The sequence below is a fragment of the Macrotis lagotis genome, chromosome 1, assembly GCF_037893015.1.
Source record: "Macrotis lagotis isolate mMagLag1 chromosome 1, bilby.v1.9.chrom.fasta, whole genome shotgun sequence".
Lineage (NCBI taxonomy): Eukaryota > Metazoa > Chordata > Mammalia > Peramelemorphia > Peramelidae > Macrotis > Macrotis lagotis.
In genome coordinates, this window is record NC_133658.1 from 608,444,047 (window position 1) to 608,464,603 (window position 20,557).

General features: G+C 36.2%; 1 protein-coding gene across 2 annotated transcripts in view; it reads left to right on the forward strand.

Moving 5' to 3' along the window:
* TFCP2L1 (transcription factor CP2 like 1) overlaps window positions 1–19,160 on the forward strand; it is a 57,609-nt gene extending 38,449 nt beyond the window's left edge. For both annotated transcript variants that reach the window (XM_074214970.1, XM_074214971.1), the window contains 5 exons: window positions 504–594; window positions 1,398–1,498; window positions 5,961–6,103; window positions 9,911–9,962; window positions 11,621–19,160. In XM_074214970.1, coding sequence (XP_074071071.1) covers window positions 504–594; window positions 1,398–1,498; window positions 5,961–6,103; window positions 9,911–9,962; window positions 11,621–11,667 — 434 coding nt within the window. In that variant the 3' untranslated portion in view covers window positions 11,668–19,160. The remainder of the gene's footprint in view (window positions 1–503; window positions 595–1,397; window positions 1,499–5,960; window positions 6,104–9,910; window positions 9,963–11,620) is intronic.
* Window positions 19,161–20,557: the final 1,397 nt, after the last annotated feature.

Below are 20,557 nucleotides of genomic sequence, written 5' to 3' on the forward strand. Positions count from 1 at the left end.
ATTGTATTTTATGTATGTCATGTCAGTTAGTTTGGACCAGACACTGTGTTCAGCAAATCCTTGAATTATAAGAGAATTTCATTGCAGTATGGGGAGTTTGCATTAGAAGAATTCTATTTAAGTGCTTAAAACCTCTGGTGTGTCTGGAGAATTTTAAGCATCTTGTCTTTTCAGTTAGACTGTGGGCAGTCTGAAGAAAAAAGGACTGTGCCATGTTTTTTTTTTTTTTTTGTATTCCACAAACTACTTTCCTAGCCTGGTCCCTTGTGTGTGTCAGGTGCTTGGTCAATAATAAAGATCTACAGAGAAGGAGATTCTCTAACCTCAGAATAGAAAATCCCTTCCCAAATTTAAAAGCCAAACTTTTAAGGCTAACTTTTTTGGTTGCATTTCAGTTACTTTCCATGGTATTAAAGAAAAATTAGTTTGACTAATTTGATTTATGACTCTTTCATGATTTTTGTTTTCTCTAACTTGTGGGGTGCCTGTTCTTTGATGTCTAGGTGCTGACTTACTAAAAATGTCCAAAGAAGATTTTGTTCAAATCTGTGGCCCTGCTGATGGGATCCGGCTCTTCAATGCCATCAAAGGCAGGTGTGTGATTATTTCAAACTAACACATCAAGAGCAATGAGAAGTTGCAATGCCTTTTGAAGATTTCTGGAGCTTTTATCATTGGTGTAACCAAAACCATATACACTGAGACTATATACAAACTGAGGAATCTGGTTGGGCTGGAACTAAAAAGTCCCAGGGCAAAATTGATTCTTATATTGATAATTTTTGGCTCCAGATTTGACTTAAGCCTTTGTCACCTTTTTTGCTCTTCTGAGACTAGTTTTTCAAACTATTTTTTAACCCAGTTTCTCAAACATTATTTATCAACTGTCATTGTCTCTGGGCTCCTCTTTCACTCCAGAATAGCTTTATGGACTGGTGACTTAGAAGACAAATATACATTATTGAATTACTAGTTCTTAAGAAACTCTTTGGTTCCTCCCTATTTCCACTTTAAAGTTGTCTTTCAGCTCCAGTTTAGGATTTATATCTATAGATGTATTTTTTGACAATTAGAAAACTGGACAGTTGACCCATTCCTGGGATATACAGCAAGATTGTTTGGGTTATTTGTTTTTTTAAGCAGAGCCATTAAACTGTTCTGGAAAGTATCTATCTCCTATTGCTAATTCTTCAAAGATAGAAGTTATTCAACTTCCTTTAGGAACTTTAAATCCAGAGTTGTTGTTTTCTTTCCTCTCTCAATTCTCCCCAGGACACTTTTAGTCTTTTTGTTCTTGTTCTGCTCTCTGTAGTAATAGAGAACTAAATTAATCCACTATCATTCCATATGAGAACCTACACTTGTTACTGGATTTTTTTTGCCTTATTTGCTGCTAGAAATGTAAGGCCAAAGATGACCATCTATGTCTGCCAGGAATTGGAGCAGAACAGGTCTCATCTTCAGCAGAAAAGAGAAGGTGGTGACAGCAATTTGTGTGGTGAGTTGATCAGGAGGGACTAATCTGTATGAATAGAGATTCTCATTCATCATCCTTATCTCTTTAGACAAGGGGCAATTGGTAAGCTGTGTGGCAAGTGTAGCTGGAATAATGAGATAAATAAGCACAGGCAGAGAATTATTCTTTGGTATGGTCTTCTGAAGAAGGAAATCTATTACTGGGACAAAAGAGTCATTTCAGGAGGTTTTTGACTATTTTCCTTCTTTAATACTTAAATTTTATGTGATGAGAAATCTTGCTAAATAGAGTTTCATGTGCTTTTAGAGTGTTAAAACCAGAGTGGCCCTTAAGAGATGTCTACCTTTTTATAGTGAGGAAAATCTAGCACCTTAGAAGTTATTGTGACCTGTAAAGTTTAAGCATCAACCCTGGCTCTTCTCCTGAGTCTTAAACTAGTACTCATTTCAACTGTATTATATGAAGAATATGTAGTTTATTACCTAATCAATGAAGAAGCTTATAAAATGTCCTAGTCAATGTAAAAACTTATAAAAAGCTCATGAAAAAAGGATACTTAATTGCTATATTCCAAGGAACATGGCCATAAATTATGGATACTGCCTTTCTGTTGCCTAAATTCATAATCATCTCCCTTGAATTTGACAAGAAGTTGTGAATTTTAAGGGAGCTTCACTTTTCTTTAACAATAATGGCAAGGATAATCAGAAGTTAGTTGTAGGTTTGTAGGGGATCTTAGGGACACATGTCACAATGGTTTAACCTTTTAATGATATTTTATTTTTCAATTAAATGTTATAGAAGTTTTTCAACATTCAGCCACTTGCATATTTGTAAGTTATACATTTTTCTACTACCTTCTTTCCCATCCCCATCTCTTTGGCAGCAAAGTCTGGTAAAAGTTGTACATGTACAACTTTAGTATATTTACATATAGTCATTTTGTATATAAGGAATTGGGACTTAGGTTAAAAAAAAGAAAACCATGGAATAGGAAGGAAAAACATAAGAGAAGTATTTAAAAAGTGAACGTAGTATCCTTTCAGATTCTGGGGTTTTTAATGGTTTAATTTTTTTTGATAGATTTTATTTATTTTGAGTTTTACAATTTTCCCCCTAATCTTGCTTCTCACCCTCCCCAAAGACAGATTGTTAGTCTTTACATTGTTTCCATGGAATACATTGATCTAAGTTGAATGTAATGTGAGAGAAATCATATCCTTAAGGAAAAAAAGTAAAGTATAAGAGAGCAAAATTACATAATAAGATAAAGTTTTTTAAAATTAAAGGTAATAGTCTTTGGTCTTTGTTCAAACTCTACAATTCTTTCTCTGGATACAGATGGTATTCTCCTTCACAGATATCCCAAAATTGTGCCTGATTGTTGTACTGAGGGAATGAGCAAGTCATTAAGATTGATCATCACCCCCATGTTGCTGTTAGGGTATACAATGTTTTTCTGGTTCTACTCATCTCGCTCAACATCAGTTCATGCAAATAATGTTTTAACTTCTTAAGAAATATTAGCAATCTATAATACTCAGCTCCTATCCTAACCAATAGAATCCCTAAAATGACCCTTTTCAGTTAGAGACCTCATTTTTGCACCCTTTCAATGATGAATTATTTGCCTTTGACTTGGAAATAACAATTGATTAGTTGCAATTAGCTGCAAGAAAAAGGGACAGAAATAAGATTGCTAATCCTTAAAGAGGTACAATGGAACATTTATAAGTCTCCCTTTATTGTAAAGTGGAATGAAAATTAAAACACATTCTTTTGGACCACATTTATGAAATTTGGATGGGGGTGTAGTGAGTTTCAGAAATGTGCCAAAGGATACATTATCACATAGCTTCACCTATGAGGTAATCATATGGATCTGGCTCTAAGGTTCTGGTACATTTTTTGTCCCAATGTTTATGCTTGATAAGCTTTTTTGAGCTCCTATAGTCATTGATGTTGAGCAAGGTGCCTAGAAAATGGATTTTCTTTTTCTTCCACCAATTTCACTGGCCAGTAGGTAGTCCAGACAGGTAGTCCTGATAAATACAGGGATCTTGCAGCTAAAACAGACATGCATAGAAGCCTTAGATTACCACAGTTTAAAGAGTAGTTAAATATTGGAAAGCCAGTTGTTTTCTCCAGCTTACATGCCTTCCTTGTTGAAATATATGTTTGACATTCAAGTAACTTTATAGCCCTTAGTCAGTTAATATAATACAACTATTTCTGCAGTTCTGGAGGTTAGCTGGCCTTTCACCCCTGGATCTTCAGAGTGGCAAAACATCCACCAGAAATGTTTAGTGTTAAAAATTTCAAAATAGTTCATATATAATCAGAAAATATTTTTTTAAATTCAATAACCTTTTTTTAAGTTATTTTTTTCTAATTTAATTTGTTAGAATCTAAAAGGTGGTACTGAGAAGAATCTTCTATACATAATATAAGATAAAAAGTAACCACTTGTAGGATAGAATAGTATGTGTCTGTAATCTCTGTAGGAGGCTGATTCTGGCAGATCCATGAAGTCTGGAAGCTTTGTATAGTAGTTGGGCTAAAGACAATTCTGGCACCCACCAGTATGATGAGCCTCAGGGAAAAGGGGGCTGCCAATTTACTAAGGAAAAGTGAAACAAAGCAGGTTAAAGCTTAAAGCTTTCCTGTCAATCAGCAATGGGACTGGGTGAAATAGGGAAATTTAGTCTCCCAAAAAAGGGTAACTGATTATCATATTAAAGAACGGTCATACACAAATTCTTACTGAGTGGTGGACAGGGAAATAATTTGCCTTTTTAGAATATGTTTTATCTAATTATAATTTTTTGTATTTAAAAATGTTTTATTGATGCTCTCTTTTTAATATATAGCAAACCTATTTTTTGCCTTTTTCCAAGAAGCCTTTCTTTTAACATTTTTTGTAACAGTGTAAATTATGAGAGAGATAGCATTGTCCCTTACATTATTATTAATTAATATTTGTATCATGTTTTAAAATTTGCAAAGTTCTTTACATATATTATTTCCATTGATTATCACAGCAGTCCTATTAAGGCAGGTACTATCATTGTTACCATTTTGCAAATGAGAAAAACTGACTGAATGGTTAGGTTACTAGTTTAGAGTCACACACAGAGCTGTTAAGAAGTAGGGGATTCATACTACCGAGTCTTAAATTTAATCCTCAGTTTACTGTGCCTGGCTCTCTTGGAAAGTTCAAAATGCTCTTTAACATGAAAGAAGGATTCAGTATTAACTAAGCAACTTTCTTTCACATCCCCTTGAATGACCTAGAGTAAGTGCTTTTTAAAATTTGATTACAACTTCTGTAATAAACCATACAACTCTTATCTTTTGTTACCTAGAGTACTTGCTTGAGTGTTGTTTGCATTGTAGGGGAGGAGTATAAGAATGGAGCAGGAAAGCTGAACTCTTTCCAGTACTTTGTTTGGCCATCCAAAGTTATTTGTCTTATGATTTCTTTGACCCTCCTTTCTTCCCACCCTTGGACTTCCTAATTATCCATTAAATTAAACAATTCAAAGTGATCTGGAAGCATGGTGGGGCAAAGTCAGAATGTTGAATTTATGTCCCCTTCTACTTTCTCCTAAAGTACTCTTGCTAATTTGCAACAGAGGATGGGGACAGTGACTCTTGCATATTATGCCCTGGAGTCTAGGAATATTATTTCTACTAATATACTCATATATTCTAATACAATATATAATTTAGAGAATCATTCTTTGGTGTGTGTGATAATGTGGTTTGGAAAACATTAACAATTTTTATTTTGTACTCACCACTCTCCCCATGAGCAGAGAGACCAGAAAACAAAATGATTGTATATGGAACTATGAATCTCTATTGTATATATGAATAGATAGATTAATATGAATTCATTCTATTTATTTCAAAGCTGTCCTGTTTGTGTATCTTTCTCTCTGAATTTACTTCTCTTTTCTTCAGTGGATTTTCTTTTAAATGTCTCATTGACTTTTTATTTTTATTACTTGACAATATTCTTGCTTTCCCTCTCCACCCCTCTCCAATGAAAAAGAAAAACAGAACCTTTGTAATGAATAAGCATGATCAAAGTAAAATTACACACATCTGCCATGTCTGAAAATGTATACCTCTTTCTGCAGTTTTAAAGTCTTAATTCCTCAGTCAGGAAGTGGGCAACTTGTTTTCATCATCAGTCCCCTATATTTGTGATTGGTCATTACCTAGCTTGGTATTATTAAGATTTAAATTTAGAATTTTAAGTTAAATAAAAAAAATTTATAGTGTTATTTTTGTTAGTATTATTTGTTATAAATGGTTCTCCTGATGTTGCTCCATTCTTTAAAACAGAAAGGCAAGAAACTATTTTTCCATGTATCCTTCTGTTAACTTAGGCAATTAATTAGATGTAGTTTATTCTTTAGAGAGTAAATTTTTCAAAGAAACTAGCTAAAAATATATTCCTGTTTCTTCTCTTTAGTGTATCATGCTATCTTTTTGGAAGAACTGACCACTTTGGAGCTAATTGAGAAGATTGCAAACCTCTACAGCATTTCCCCTCAGCATATTAACAGAGTCTACAGGCAGGGACCAACAGGAATCCATGTGGTGGTGAGCAATGAGGTAAGGACTGTCTGACACCAGGTATCAGAGTTCAGTTGGGGTGACCTTTTGGACTGTGGTGAGATGTGGACAAAGTTGCTTGAAATAAAGGTGTATGTGGGGGGGAGGTAAATGCAGGGTATAGATATAACTATAGCCTACTTTTTTCCTTTTAGAAATGATAAATTATTTCCATATAGAGTGATCTTTCAGAGACTTGGTTGTTTAGGGAGAAAGGTTGGCCTTCCAAACTTGGAGACTGAAGGTTTATTTCCATTTCACATAGAGTTTTCAACACCCCTATCTACTCATAATCCTTTCCTTCAAAATCAATGATTTGTGAAGTAGGCAGGGCGTGAAACCTTAAATGACTTGCTTGGGTCCATATGGCTAGTACAGAAAAGTACAGAGATCCTGAATAACTGGCCACTCTCTTTCCATTCTACCACACTGCATCTCACATGGGAAAAATCCAATTTAAAATAAAAAGGCTGTGGAAGATGAAGTGTGAAAATGAATGGTATTGCCATTAAGTGCTATCTATCCGAGTTTAAGAAGAGATTATGTTCTAACTAGAGGAATAGTCAGTGCAAGTTTCATTGAGGAGACCAATTTAAAAATACTGGGCCTTGAAGGGTAAGTAGGAATTTGGTGAACAGAGAAGAACCTAGAAGGTCATACACTATAATAACACGGTCCTTTTAGTAGTCCAAGGTTGAGCCATTGTAAAGCAAACAATGGAGCTGGGTTCCCAGTTTTAATTGGGATTAAGATAGATAATTCAACCTAGAGGCAATGAGGTAGAGTAACAAAAACAATAGTCCTCAAGTTGGGACTTGAGTTTAGTTTCTATTTCTAATATTTGTTAGGCTGTGTGTCACCCTAGTCAAGTCACTTAATTGTTCTGACCCTCAGACCTATGTGCAATATGGAAATAATAAAATTTGTGCCATCTTCATCAAAGATTTATTTTTTAGGAAAGTTTTATAACCAGCATTTATATTGTAGTATTAGAAAGTCACACAACTAGTTAGTGTCTAAGGGAGGGTTCAACTGCAAATCTTCTTGAATCCAAATCAACATTCTCTCCATTAAACCAGTTTAGCTAACTTTCATACTTGGTGCTGTCTACCTGGGACAAAAAGAAAGGAGACCTCACATTAGATGGTTGAAGAAATGGCTGTGTTCTTACAAAGATCTTGGAAACACAGGATAATTTTAAACTAAGAAAGTTTGCATGGATCTGGAGATGAAACAAGTTGGGGAGAATTAGCCCTGTTATTTGACCATTTATTGAGACCAAAAACAAAAAAAAAAACCTAACACCCAGACCCCTGGAATTTTGCAGACCACAGTCCTAGAATGAAATTCATTTTATAACATCTTATTCAAAGCTTAGACTTAGCTGGTTAAAGCAATGGAACAAAGCAGAAGTCAAATGTGTCCTGGATTTAAGCAGGCAGTGTTTATTCTGCAAAGGCTTCTTGCCTTTTTGCCCTGATTAAATTAGAAACTCTCAACTCTAATCATTTCAAAATGCTTTGAGGTGGCCCTGGTGGGGAATTACCTTGGCTTCTTTGGGAGTAAGGGGACTAAATGAAATACTTAAGTTACTGATTAACAATATATATGACTTTATTTGGGGGCTTTCATGGCCAAGCAGCAGGACAGCCAAAGTAATAGATGGAGCAAACAAGAGGAACAGAATAAACATACTTCATGCATCATTAGGCATCTGAAGTGGGCATATGTGTGTGTGTGGAGCTGGGGGAGGGGATCCTGGGGAATGATCAAGCCCAAATTATCATTCACATTCTTGGGTTGTTGTATTTTTATTCAGAGAGCTTTGTGACCTTTTAAAAAGTTAGTTTTAAATTTAAAGTAGACTGCCATTTTACCATTTTGCCATTTTAAAGATTGGGCCATGACGCTTGGAGAAAGACAGTAAAGTTGCCCAGTAGCTAAGCATGGAATCAACATTCAAATTCTGAGTTTATTCAAATAAATGGTGAATGCACTCTTCTTCCTGTGCACTGATATCTGCCATGCGCATCCCTCCCCTTTTGTTAGCTGATATATAATGTTATCACCTATATGGTAAGATTGTAAGATTCTTTAGTTTAGATGTAATTTCTTTTCCCAAATGTGTTCCTTGGTTACCCAGTTCACTATCTGATCTTCTGGGTAAGAAAAGACTGATGGAATAGAGAAGGCCCAAGGTCGAAATTGGTTGAACTTTTTATTACAGAAACAATCACCCGAAACCCCAATGCATCTTAGCAGAGGGCATGTTATTGAGGACTTAACCTTTTTTTCACATCATCTTGTTCCATAGAGACCATAGTTTTAATATTTTTCTTGTTGAAGCATAGATACTAGACTATTATTTCATTGGTTAAAGAGGTCTTGGATTAGGAAATTCTCTTTTCCAGTGAAGGTCAGAGCTTTCTCTGCCGCTTACATTATTAGAAAATTGCCTGGAGAGCTAGGAGGTTACCTGACTTGCCAAAGCTACTTTAGTTCATCAGAAGTCATTTAACCTTAGTGTCTCTAGTGTCTCCAGTGTCTCCTTAGAATTCTAAGTTAAAACCAAATCTAAATAGGTAGGACAATTGTTCCCAGATTTCTCCACACCCCTGAAATTACTTCACCTATCTTCTCCACCAAAAAGAAGACATTATAAGCACAGAATTGGATCTTAGTTGTTTTTATTTATTTAAGAGTGCTTGACAAAATGCATTACATATCATTGGTGTATAATATTTTGTTAGATGAATGAATGAATATTACATTATGTGGAAGGAAAGAATTGGAACTGGTTGGTATATAAATAGTACTTGAGCCAAATAGGTCTGACAGCAAAAGTGGACATAGAGGTTGCCCAGGGGTTACAAAGTAGACCATGAGCCATACTTTAGAAGACAACCTGAAGAAGATGATGGGAGATGGGATTTGTTTCATTGTTCATTATTCCATGGTAAGTCTCAGACCTTGGGCAAGCTTGCCATTTACCTCAGCTCTACATATGTCACCTTTGGAGAAGCAGGAGTTGGAAGAAAGTCTCTGACAAAGCCCTGAACTCATTATTTCTTTCCCTCTAGGCTGGGTTTTATAAATGGCATCATTGGAATCTGCCAGGATATTCACTTAATATCCACTGTTGGTGCTGGTGAATTAAAGCTACTGTGATAGCAAAAAGCAGACAGAGGGATTTTTGTGGATATACTCAAATTCTTTCTTTGGGCAGACTGTGGCCCTGATGAAAATGGATCATATTTGTTCAACTCAGTCTTTAAATTGAAGCACCAGAGAACCAAATCTTTTTTAAAGTGACTACCATTTTATTGTTGCAGCATTTTCTCTCCCTGGGTTTAGGTTTGCCATTAGCTTTAGATAGAATTTGAATTCAGGTCTTCTTGATAACAAGTCCAGGACTTTGGCTACTTTCTATCTCCCTCAAAACATAATCATGGAAGGGGCCGCTAAGTGGTGCAGTGGATAGAGAACCAGCCCTGGAGTCAGGAGTACCTGAGTTCAAACCCAGCCTCAGACGCTTAATAATTACCTAGCTGTGTGGCCTTGGGCAAGCTACTTAACCCCATTTGCCTAGCAAAAACCTGAAAATAATAATCATGGAGATCTCCATTTTTTGTTTTCCTTTTCTATATCCTTTCTAGGGAATCATGATTTGTTCTTCTACAGAGCAGATAACTAAGTTTTTTGTGCATGATCAGTCCTACAAAATGGAAAGTTAGCTATCTCACTGGGGTTTTGTCCTACATGTCTAGGTTGCTGATAGAAAATGTTTTTGAAATTTTTTTTCTTTAGATGGTGCAGAATTTCCAAGATGAATCTTGTTTTGTTATCAGCACATTAAAAGGTATGATTTCTTTTACTTTTTTAAAATAATGAAATACTTTCAATTGTGGTAAAATATTCAGAAGTTGTTAGGAAAGGGGCAGCTAGGGGGTGCAGTGGATAGAGCACTGGCCCTGGAGGCAGGAGGACCTGAATTGCCTAGCTGTGTGACCTTGGGCAAGTCACTTAACCCCATTGCCTTATAAATAAAATATTTTTTTTAGGTTTTTTTTTTGCAAGGCAATGGGGTTAAGTTGCTTGCCCAAGGCCACACAGCTAGGCAATTATTAAGCATCTGGGGCTGGATTTGAACTCAGGGACTCCTGACGCCAGGGCCGGTGCTCTATCCATTGCGCCACCTAGCCGCCCCCAATAAAATTTTTTTTAAAAGAAGTTGTTAGGACAGATTGAAATTTGAAATAAGAAAGGAAACCTACTGAGATTGTCTAAGACTCCCTTTCATGATAAACCTGGTGTGTGTGTGTGTGTGTGTGTGTGTGTGTGTGTGTGTGTGTGTGTTTGTGTGTGTGTGTGGTGGGGTAGAGATACATGGTGTCGGCGGGTTTGTCCTGGTAAGTCCTACCAAGGGGGAAGAGAACTCGATGTGAAGTGATATTGTGTTGACCTGGGGAGGCCTATGAAAAGAACTCTCTGTGAATATCAGATGATCTTTGTGAGTTTGAAAATAATAGAGATAGAAATACATGAAATAGTTTCTTTAAATAAATTTCGAGAGAACAAAAAACAACCATACAAAATATTGACCTACACATATGACTCTCTAATGAGGAATTCATATGTGATTTGAAGAATCCAGTTACATAACTGGTGACATTGATCTGAGAAGTTGTGTTTCATGGATCCCTTCTGAATCAAACTCTTGGATACTCCATATTGTTTTGTCTGTTTTGTTTTTTGGCCTATAGGATCCTCTCTTAGGGACAGGTTAATTAAAATAGACTAAAAATAAATGCCTTATATTTTCAGAGAATTGACTCTAAACAACCAACAGTTTTCTTATTCTGGTAAAACTATTGTGTCTTTAATGACTGGGTCATGATGACATCAGAATCTTAGCTAGTAATCCTGAGATGATCTGGGAGACACCACAAGAAGCACATTTATGAACTTCCTGCAAATCCTTGTTATTTACATCCTGGCAAGAATAATTAAACCTCAGGAGATGAAAATATGTATTCAGCCAACTTGCAAATTCTACTGTATATGCCCCCCCCTCCACTTACAAACTGTGTGATACATAATACCTTATAAGACTGGTGTCAGGAGCTTATGACGAGGGTTTTTCTTGGGAGTGATGGCCTAGAAGGAAATGCCCTTTTAGAATTTTGCTCAGAATTATTTCCCTGAACAGGACCTTAGCAGAATATGATGACCCAATAAGCAATGTTATAGCCTATAGTTTCAGTTAATATTTTTAAAGGGGAAAAATAATTTTGTAAAACTAATTAATGCAATAGAGAAGCCTGATATTATAGCTAATATTCTTTCTGTAAAGAGGGTGGCTTGGAAGGGAGAGGATAGAGAGGTGAATTATTATATTGTTTGCTTTGAGGTCAAGCTTTGTGATTATAATTTCATAACAGAGAATTTGATTTTTCAATATCTTCAATAATTCTTTGTCCCTCTTCCTTGAATTAAATTTATTTTTCTTTGTTGTAGCTGAAAGCAATGATGGCTACCATATCATCTTGAAAAGTGGACTTTGAATAGCAGGATCTAAGGACATCAGACTCCAAGGCATCCCTTTCTTTCTCCCTTCTCCCCTCAATGTAGACATCATCCCAGCTGCAAAATACAGGGACTTGTTTGGAAAAAAAGAAGTCGAAAGCTCAAAGGGGACCACTACAACTACAGAAAACAATGATGATGACAACTTGGTAGAGATGGAAGAAAAGACAACTGTCCAGAAAATGTGCTCCTTTCCCCTCACTTCTCTGTCCTCAAGCCTTCTTAAACTTTTCAATTTTCTTATCCTTGTTCACTAACCTTGTCATTCTAGAATGAAAAAAACAACAGCACTCATTTTTTTTTTTCTTTGAAACTTACGCTGGAGTTAGGAGCTCTTAGGATTCCTTGGCTTTCCTGTCTCCTCTGTTTCACATCAGTGCCTTCTCACTGACTAAGTGGATCTGTGGGTAGAATGACTAAACTGTTGGATTCTAGTGACTTACCCCGCTGAGTCCTTCTCTCGATTTCTTGAAGTACTTTTCCTTCACATTCTTTTGGGGAATACCTCCACCCTTCTCTTCTGGGATTTAATCATATAACTGATAAGGGTTCATTTTGTGTTGTTATCCTTTCTCTGTTCACTCTTCCTCCTTCCTTCCCTATCCATGTTTCAAAATAATTTTGTACATTTTTAAAACATGATACAATGACTCCCAGGCATGCTTTGTTGTGGTCATATCTTCACTTCTATATTTGTGAATGCCCTGCTTTATATGTATTATCTACTATGCTGATAAATGTTCTTTCTGAAAACTTCAGTGACCCCAGGGGTGAGATTGGACCATTTTCTAAGAATCCCTACAGCTAAAGAAAATGGATGTTGACTTTCACAAAGGATAATTGACACGGGTCTTGAAGCAGAGACCACAGCCTACCTGTAATTTCATATACTTTTAATTTTATCCTTTCTTTTAAGCATTTGTGACATTGGTGATGACTCAAAAAAGGAAAAAGCCCCTGAGTTTCCAGTGAACCACGAGGTGGTTTTGACAGTCATGGTACTAGAGTTCTCGGTTCTCCTATAAAATTTAACTGGGAATTGACCTTTGTGAATATTATTGACTTTCCTCTAGGTTTGCTAAAACTTATTTTTTCCTGTTACAGTTCTGGCTTGTCTCATCTGTAGGGAAAAGTTTAAAGCAATCCTGTTGAAGACATGGAAGGAACTAGATGATATTTTAAGGTCCTTTCTAATCCTTAGAACATCAGTGAAATATGCATGGGGCCATAGTGGGAGGCTGGGAAGAGGTTTCTTGTTTTCTATTCATTTTGAGTTTTTTCCCTTAATTTTCCATTCAAATTATTTTTGGCTCCATGTATCTCATGACTTAGAAAGACAAGTGTTACCTATTGATTTTGCCCATCAGAGTGGTGCTTTTAAAATGTTTTGGGGGATTTTCACATTGTTAGTTCATTTGATCATCACTAAGATGTTGTGAAGTAGGTTGGGACAGCTAATTATTGTTCCCACAATAATATATATAGGAAATAACTAGGAAAACTGAGACACGGATGAATTGTCTAAGGTCATGCAGTAATAGAACTGGGATTAGAACCTTCTTCTGATCCCTGGCCTGCGACTCTTTTCAATGAACCATCAATCATCCAACATTTATTAAGTACCTATGAAGGACACCAAGGATTTTGCTAGGGACTAGGGATGCAAAAACAAAGATAGAAACAATTTCTACTCAGAGCTTAATAAGACACTGTTCTTTAGGAGAAATAAAGGTCATTGTCCACAAGCTGAGTGCCTTCCCGTGCCAACCCATACCTTTGGTGGGTAGAGTTAATAATAAAATTTAACCATAAAAGAGGATTTTAGCTAATTCTGATAGCTTATTTAGTTTCAAAGCAGTACAGTCTAGAGCTCATCTTCCTCTCTCCTGAAACTGACCAGTAAGCAGAAAAGTATAGAAAACTTAAAATAGGATCACAAGACCCTTCTCTTCTAAAGGCATCACACCTCAATCACTTATGCATGATGTTTTGCTTTTAAAGAGCTCTTGGGTCCTTATAAATGAAGAAAATATTCTGAAGTGGAAAAGTAATAATAAGTGAGACTATACACATTGAGTTTTTTGTGGTTGTTCATTTTCAGTCATGTCCTATTTTCTATGCTTAAAGGAGTAGTCTTGATTCCTGCTCACCATGATATTTATGCACTGGGCACATATGTGTCTGCTTCCGAGATCCAGATTGATTTTTTTCCTTTTCCCTTTAGAGTTTTTTTTCCAGGGCTCATACCTTGAATAGCAAAGTGACTTGGCTCCTTGAGTAAAGGTAGCTGTAACTTTGGTGAGGTCAGTAGTAAGTGGGTGGGCTAGGGCAGGAGCTCCCACCCTCACTGCAGAGAGCTTGCTCCCTTCTGTGACCCCTTCTCTGTTCTGCCTCGGGGTGCTGGTGAAGAGTTATTAACCTGCTGTGAGCTCTCACCCATACCACTCACAAATCTCCCAAGTCAAGGGTTGCTTCAGGGGAGGGCTTGAATAACTAAATGTCAGAAAATCATTAACAGGCTAGAGTTGCCAAAAAAGTAAAAAAAAAAAACCCTTCTATTGATGTAGTCAGTGGTACAGAGGGAAATAGCCCCCAGGTTATGAAAAAAAGAAGAAAACCATACAGGGAATAAAAAGTAAAAGACAGGAAGATGGGTGTCTCAGCAATAAGTCAATATCACATCTCTTTCCCTGGTTCAATATATATTGTGTATATATATAATATATATATATATTATATATATATACACACACACATTTTGAAGCTAAAGCCTATTGTTCAGTAAATCTTAACTTAAGCTATTTAGACTTGACTAATATGAAAGCTTTGGAAAACCAACCCACTTCTGATGCTTGGTCAGCCCTAAATTAGCATGGTCCAGCCTTAAAAAAAATTTTAAAACCAGAATAAAATGCCTCATGGCTAAAAAATGAGCAAGTCCCTATTTATTTGCCTTTCACAAAGCTTGATATTATTTAGGCATTAGATGGGGTTTGGACTTTAGTAACTATTAGATATTATTGTGTTAATATATGCATACCTAGTAGAGAATGTTTATATACCCCCAGTCTGGTTTCTTCAAGAAGCCTGGCCTCTGGGTTAGTTAACCAGACTAGTTAGTTCTTTCTATTCCCAAACACTTATAGGGCCAGCCTTCAAAGTTAGAACAAATAATAGAGCTGAATTTATAGGAAAAATAATTTTTTCTGAGATTGCTCCCATTCAATAAAACTTTTAGGGTGTATATATGCAATATATACATTACTAAAATGGATTATAGCGACTGAAAAATTCTTAACAGTCTGCTGTCTCCTCCCTCAAAGAGGTATAGAAATGGTTAGCATTCTGAATTCCCATTCTGAGTTTAAATTCTTACTCAGCATGAAGGATCTCATTCTCAGTATATTCACCCAATTGCAGTGATCACTTAGGATGTGTGACTTGCTGCTCAGTATAGGAGGAAAAAAAATCACTGATTAAGATCTCTGCTTTTGTGGGAAGATTCATTAACCAGTCATTTTTCCAGGGCCCTAGCCAGTGACTCTGAGCTAAGTTTGTTGCTTTTTTAGCTGTGCTTTTGCTGTACAAATGTTCCAGTTCTAGGAATCTCAGCAAGTGTATTAAGTGACATTTATATAATGCTTTGTAAGTATTCTTACTTCGTCCCCACAGCAGCCTGATAGGTTAGTACTATAGTACATTTTACATATGGGTAAACTCAGGTGAAGTTCAAACTCTTAGAGAGGCTGAATGACTGGCCCAAAATTTATCCAAATGGAATTTCCTTAAAAAGCATTTGAATCCAGGCATTTCTTGACTTGATGTTGATTAGAGATGCTTTCTACCATATTGGACTGCTTTTGATCAGCAAATGGTGAAAGTCTACAAATCTGTGTTTATTTAGGGCACCTCCCATCTCCAATTCTTATCCTACTCCCACTGAAAATATAAGTTTCTCTACTTGGACCTGGGTCCTTTACCAAATCTACCTGTGTCTGATGTTGAATGAATGGGAGACATTTGGGTCAAATGCTTTCTAGTGACTTAAAGCATGAATTCAGCATTTTCTTTAGTCTTCAGGATTTCTACAAGCCTTTGAGACACAGATACAACTGAATATATCTGTCAGTAAACCCCCAGAGGACCCTTGGGTGATCAATTACAGGACTATTTGAGTTGAAGATTGCTCAAGGCCATCTAAATCTGAAATTTTTAGATTTTTTTGGGTGGGTGGGGGAGTTGCATTTAGGGATGTTTATAGTATTTAATCTTTTCCTTTTGGGGAAATCTTATATATTTAACAAAAAAAGAGATTAAAAACAACCTAAATCAGCTGCTGTTCTTTCTCAATAGCATTTTAATTTGTGAGGTAGCAAAATCAGTGTAGTCATATATGTATATATGTGCACATGTTATATGTGGCTATACTCACATGTGAACACATACATGTATATATTCATATTTTGCTCAGGGTTTAGGGAAAGCCTTGTGTACGCCCTTGCTCTTTCCCCTCCCTAAGCTAGTTAGGGCAAATTTTGCAAAATGAGAGACAGCTTGGTATAAGGAATGAAGAACTGACCTGGGAGAAAGAATTGGATTCAAGACTTATCTCTGACATAGTATAGCCCTAGGCAAGTCACTTAGTCTTTCTGCCCTGGAAAGTCAGCTCCATAAGTTACAGAAGAGATCTATACTAATAGTTTTCCTCATTGTACTGATAAAACCTAGAGAACTCCTGTCCTTATTCTTATCCTAGATGAATAAATTTAGATCCACATAAAGGTGATTTTCCCACTTACTACTGCTCAAAAATAAAATACTTAGATCTTAGTTTTATCTTCCCATTATAAAAAGTGAAAGAAAAACTTTTTGAATTGGTTGTAAAATATTCTGAAAAGGGTTGATTCTCTATTTGCTGTTTGACCTCAAAATTGTGGGGGGTTTTTGTTTTATTTTTCTTTTCTGGCTTCCTGGAAGGAAGAGGGATTTCATCAAATGTCATAGAAAGTTCTGAATCCTGGGGTTTGGACTAGTACTGTCTAAGCCCATTTTTTTCCTTAGCAAGAGTAGCAGATCCCTGGAATACATTGTAGGAGACCAAGCCTTTGTTCAGCTGTCACTACACCCTCCCTTAGGCCACTCCAAAGCAAAACTGAACTAATTGACAATTTCTCTTTTTTCCTCCTTGGTGGATGCCCAATTGGAAAACAGACTAAGTAGAAAGCACTAACAAACCCAACGTCTATGTATAGAGTTATTTCAACCTGTTGGGACTATAGCATAGGAGAAATAGCAAGATAGATGAAATGTGTCTAAGCACTTATTCTAACCTGACTTTCCATACTATCATTAGATATCATGTATTCTCATGGTAGGCTTTGGCTATCTGGGTATGGGTGATAACTCTCTGATTTTCCACCATAGAAACATCTCTGTTTTTGTCTTCTTTTCTTCAGCTTCTGCTTTATTTAAACCTCCAAGTAAGGTCATTTGATAAACTGATGAAACTTTTAATGGGAGAGGGACTAAAATCAAAATTACCTCCTTCCTAAGTAATGTGCATTTTAAATGACACATAGGGACAAATCACCCTACCTTTATTGCCCAACCCAAAGGAGTGACTAAGTCAACTGGAGACTTGAGTATCTTGTTTAAGAAATGGATGATCTGGACAGGTCATTTTCTGACTCTAAATCTGCTTCAATGAAGGTAAAATGAGATGGGTTAAATGACTTTCAAGCGTTCTTTCTACTTTTTATTTTGTAGTTCTCATAGTGTATATTTCAATACAGCTAGGCAGGGAAGATGGTGCTTGGGGTGGGGAAATGAGGGATATACCTTTTTTCATTATTTTATGAAACCCTATCTGCACTATGTTAAGGCAAAAGACGGTCCCTGGTTCTAGGAGCTCTCAATTTAACTGTGTCCTTTTGGACCTTCTTCAAGTAAAAACCTAGGCAACTCCCTTCCCTAGGTCTGACCCTGGCTATCTGGGATGCCACAGTTGTTCCAAGGGAAAAGGCCCCTATCAGTGAATGTGTTATCTTAACCCTGTCCAAAGCTGCCTTTTTTTTTTTTTTGGACACTGGGTGCCTCAGGGAGAAAGTAAGGACATGTCTGGAGGCTCTTTTAGGCTTGACCCTTCAAAAAGACTATCTTGGCGTGGTTTCTCCCCCTCCTTTACTTTACAGAGCTAGATCTTGATAAGATTTAGCTGGAGAACCTACTGGGAACTGCCCACTTTTTATCTTTTTAAATGTTCTTGTGGCCCCTTAGTATAATTTAAATTCCTTTGCTTTCCACCTGTGCTATCCTCTCTATGTGGACAGAAAAGGATTCTAGTCTGGTAATTCTTTGTAAATGTTCCTTTACATATAACCTAACACTGACCAGAACCTATACTTAGGAAAGGATTTTGAACTTGAGATATATAGTGTGTTACCTTTATTAGTGTATATGTATCTTTATGTGTATTCGATCCACTTTAACTTCTAGTTAGCACTATTTTAATTAGCTGTTGCTTTTGTACTCAGGAGGTATCTTATTATTCTTTCATTGTCTTTGAAAAGAACTTATATGACATCTGTGCCTTACTAGATGTGCCTTTATGAATATAACTCTGTTTCTAAAAGAATTCCTATGATTTCTTAAGCTAGTTTATGGAAGATTTTTGGTTCAGTACCACTTGAAAGCAAAGTGATTTGGAAAAAGATCTGGCAAAAAATAAAAAACCTGGAATCAAAAGTAGACAGCAAGCAGCCATCCCTCTACACTGACTAGCTTGTCTGCATCTTCAGAGTTTTCAGAGTCAAGTTGAGAATGAACCTGGGTAGCCCTGTTACTAAAAATACTTTTAAGTGGTAATTTCTTTATAAGCACTACTTGCCTAGATGATATTATAATTGTAAAGGGTCATTGGATACCACGCTGATGGGGGAAACATTTTCTAAAGGATGTTTAATTTAGGGCAAATGTTTTACCTTCCATTCTTTCCTAAGTATAATATTGGTTAAAGTATTATCTAATATTTGTAACATTAGGAATATCTAATATGTGTATTTCAGATTATTGCATTTCTTTACATTTCTTAAACCATTAACTCTATTCTTCCCATTTTCATTTGATGTAGTATTTACCTTATTTTTCTGTCTCCTTATTCAGCATCCTTTTTCAGATTGTTCCATTTGGGTAATTCTCTTCCAAGGGCAATTGGAAGTATATCTCTTTCCTGGAAATTCAACCATTAGATCAAGGTGGCTTTACCAATTAGGTAGATGTGACTAAAAAAGGGCACATGGAAAGTGGAGAATGAAGACTAAAGTGTAAACAGTCATCATACTGCCACATTGTTTTTGTACATGAAATAAAGCATATTTTGCACTGGCTTATTGTACTGTTGTGCAGAAGAGAAATCTCTATCCGGAATCTGTGCTTCAGTCAAAATGCAAATAAAATTTTAATTTGTAAGAAATCCCTGTAGTCTGAGACTCTGTATCTTGAAGTTTAGTAAGTGGGTGGATCTTTTGGTGTATTTGCACAGTGCTTATCCACAAAGAGCACAAAGGCTAACACCACCAGGAATGACTGAGCTGACTGAGGGCCTCCTCAGACTGCTCTTCATTCAAAGCCCTTCCTCAACTTGTTCCAGTTTAACCTATCCAACTCATTCTGACAAGTCTAACTCCCTGTTCCCTGAACAAGCCTAATGTATTCCTGTCTACTTTCATATTGCTTCCACTTCTGAAATGCATTCCTTATATCCCCATACCTATGAATTTTAGTCCTTCAGACTGCACCTCTGTGAAGCTTTCTCTGACCACCCTATGATGATTTCTCTTTCCTTTCAATCGGAAGCAATAGTGGGACTAGGAAGGCAATGAAAAGTCTTTAATAGGGATTCTCATTTCACCACTAATTAGCTATGTAAACCCTGGGCAAACCATTTAATATGTCTGGGTCTAACTTTTCTCATTTATAGAATGAGGGTGGGGAAGACCAATTAGATTCTTAGACCTCTCCACTTGAGTCCAGGGTGATCTGTCTCTGTCAAACCATTTATTATTTGTTTGGTGTCAATATTTTTTTTTTTATAGCTTACTACCTAATGTTTTGGTAATGACTGATGGCTACAAGCAAGTCTTTGAGAGAGGCATTAATTAACACTTTCTAAATATAGTCCATTTATTCAAGGAACTTTGTTCTCCAAAGGACATCATAATTCTCTATGGGCTCCAAGGAGCTAAAGCAATTTCTAAAGGGTCTTGCATCGCATTAAAAGAGTAAACTTTCTATGAAAACTAAACTTTCTGGTTGTTTCTGGTGAGTATTCTCACCATAACCAGATTCTTTTAAATGGTTCTATCTGATCATGCCTCTTTCCCAAAGCAGAAATAATAGCTCATATTTATATGATGCTTTAAGGTTTCCAGAACACTTCCCTCATGATACAATGAGGTAGGGGGTGAAAATATGTGCATTCTACTTCCACTCCCTTAGGACTTCAATCTATTTTGCACCTTGTATCCCTTATATATATTGTTTTCTTCAATTAGAATGTAAGCTCCTTGTGAGCTAGAACTAGTTCACTTTTTCTATTTTCACCACCAGCACTTAACATGAGTACATAATAATGTTTTTACATCCATTCATTATGTAAATTAAAAGGATAAATATACCACTAACAACAATGAAATTAAAACAACTATAAGGAGTTATTTAGCCTAATTATATGCCAATAAATTTAACTAGGTGAAATGGAAGAATATTTACAAAAGTATAAATTGCCTTGATTAGGCAGAAGAGGAAATAGAATATTTAAATAAGAACTATTTTAGAAAAATAAATTGAAGAGGCCACAAATAAGCTTCC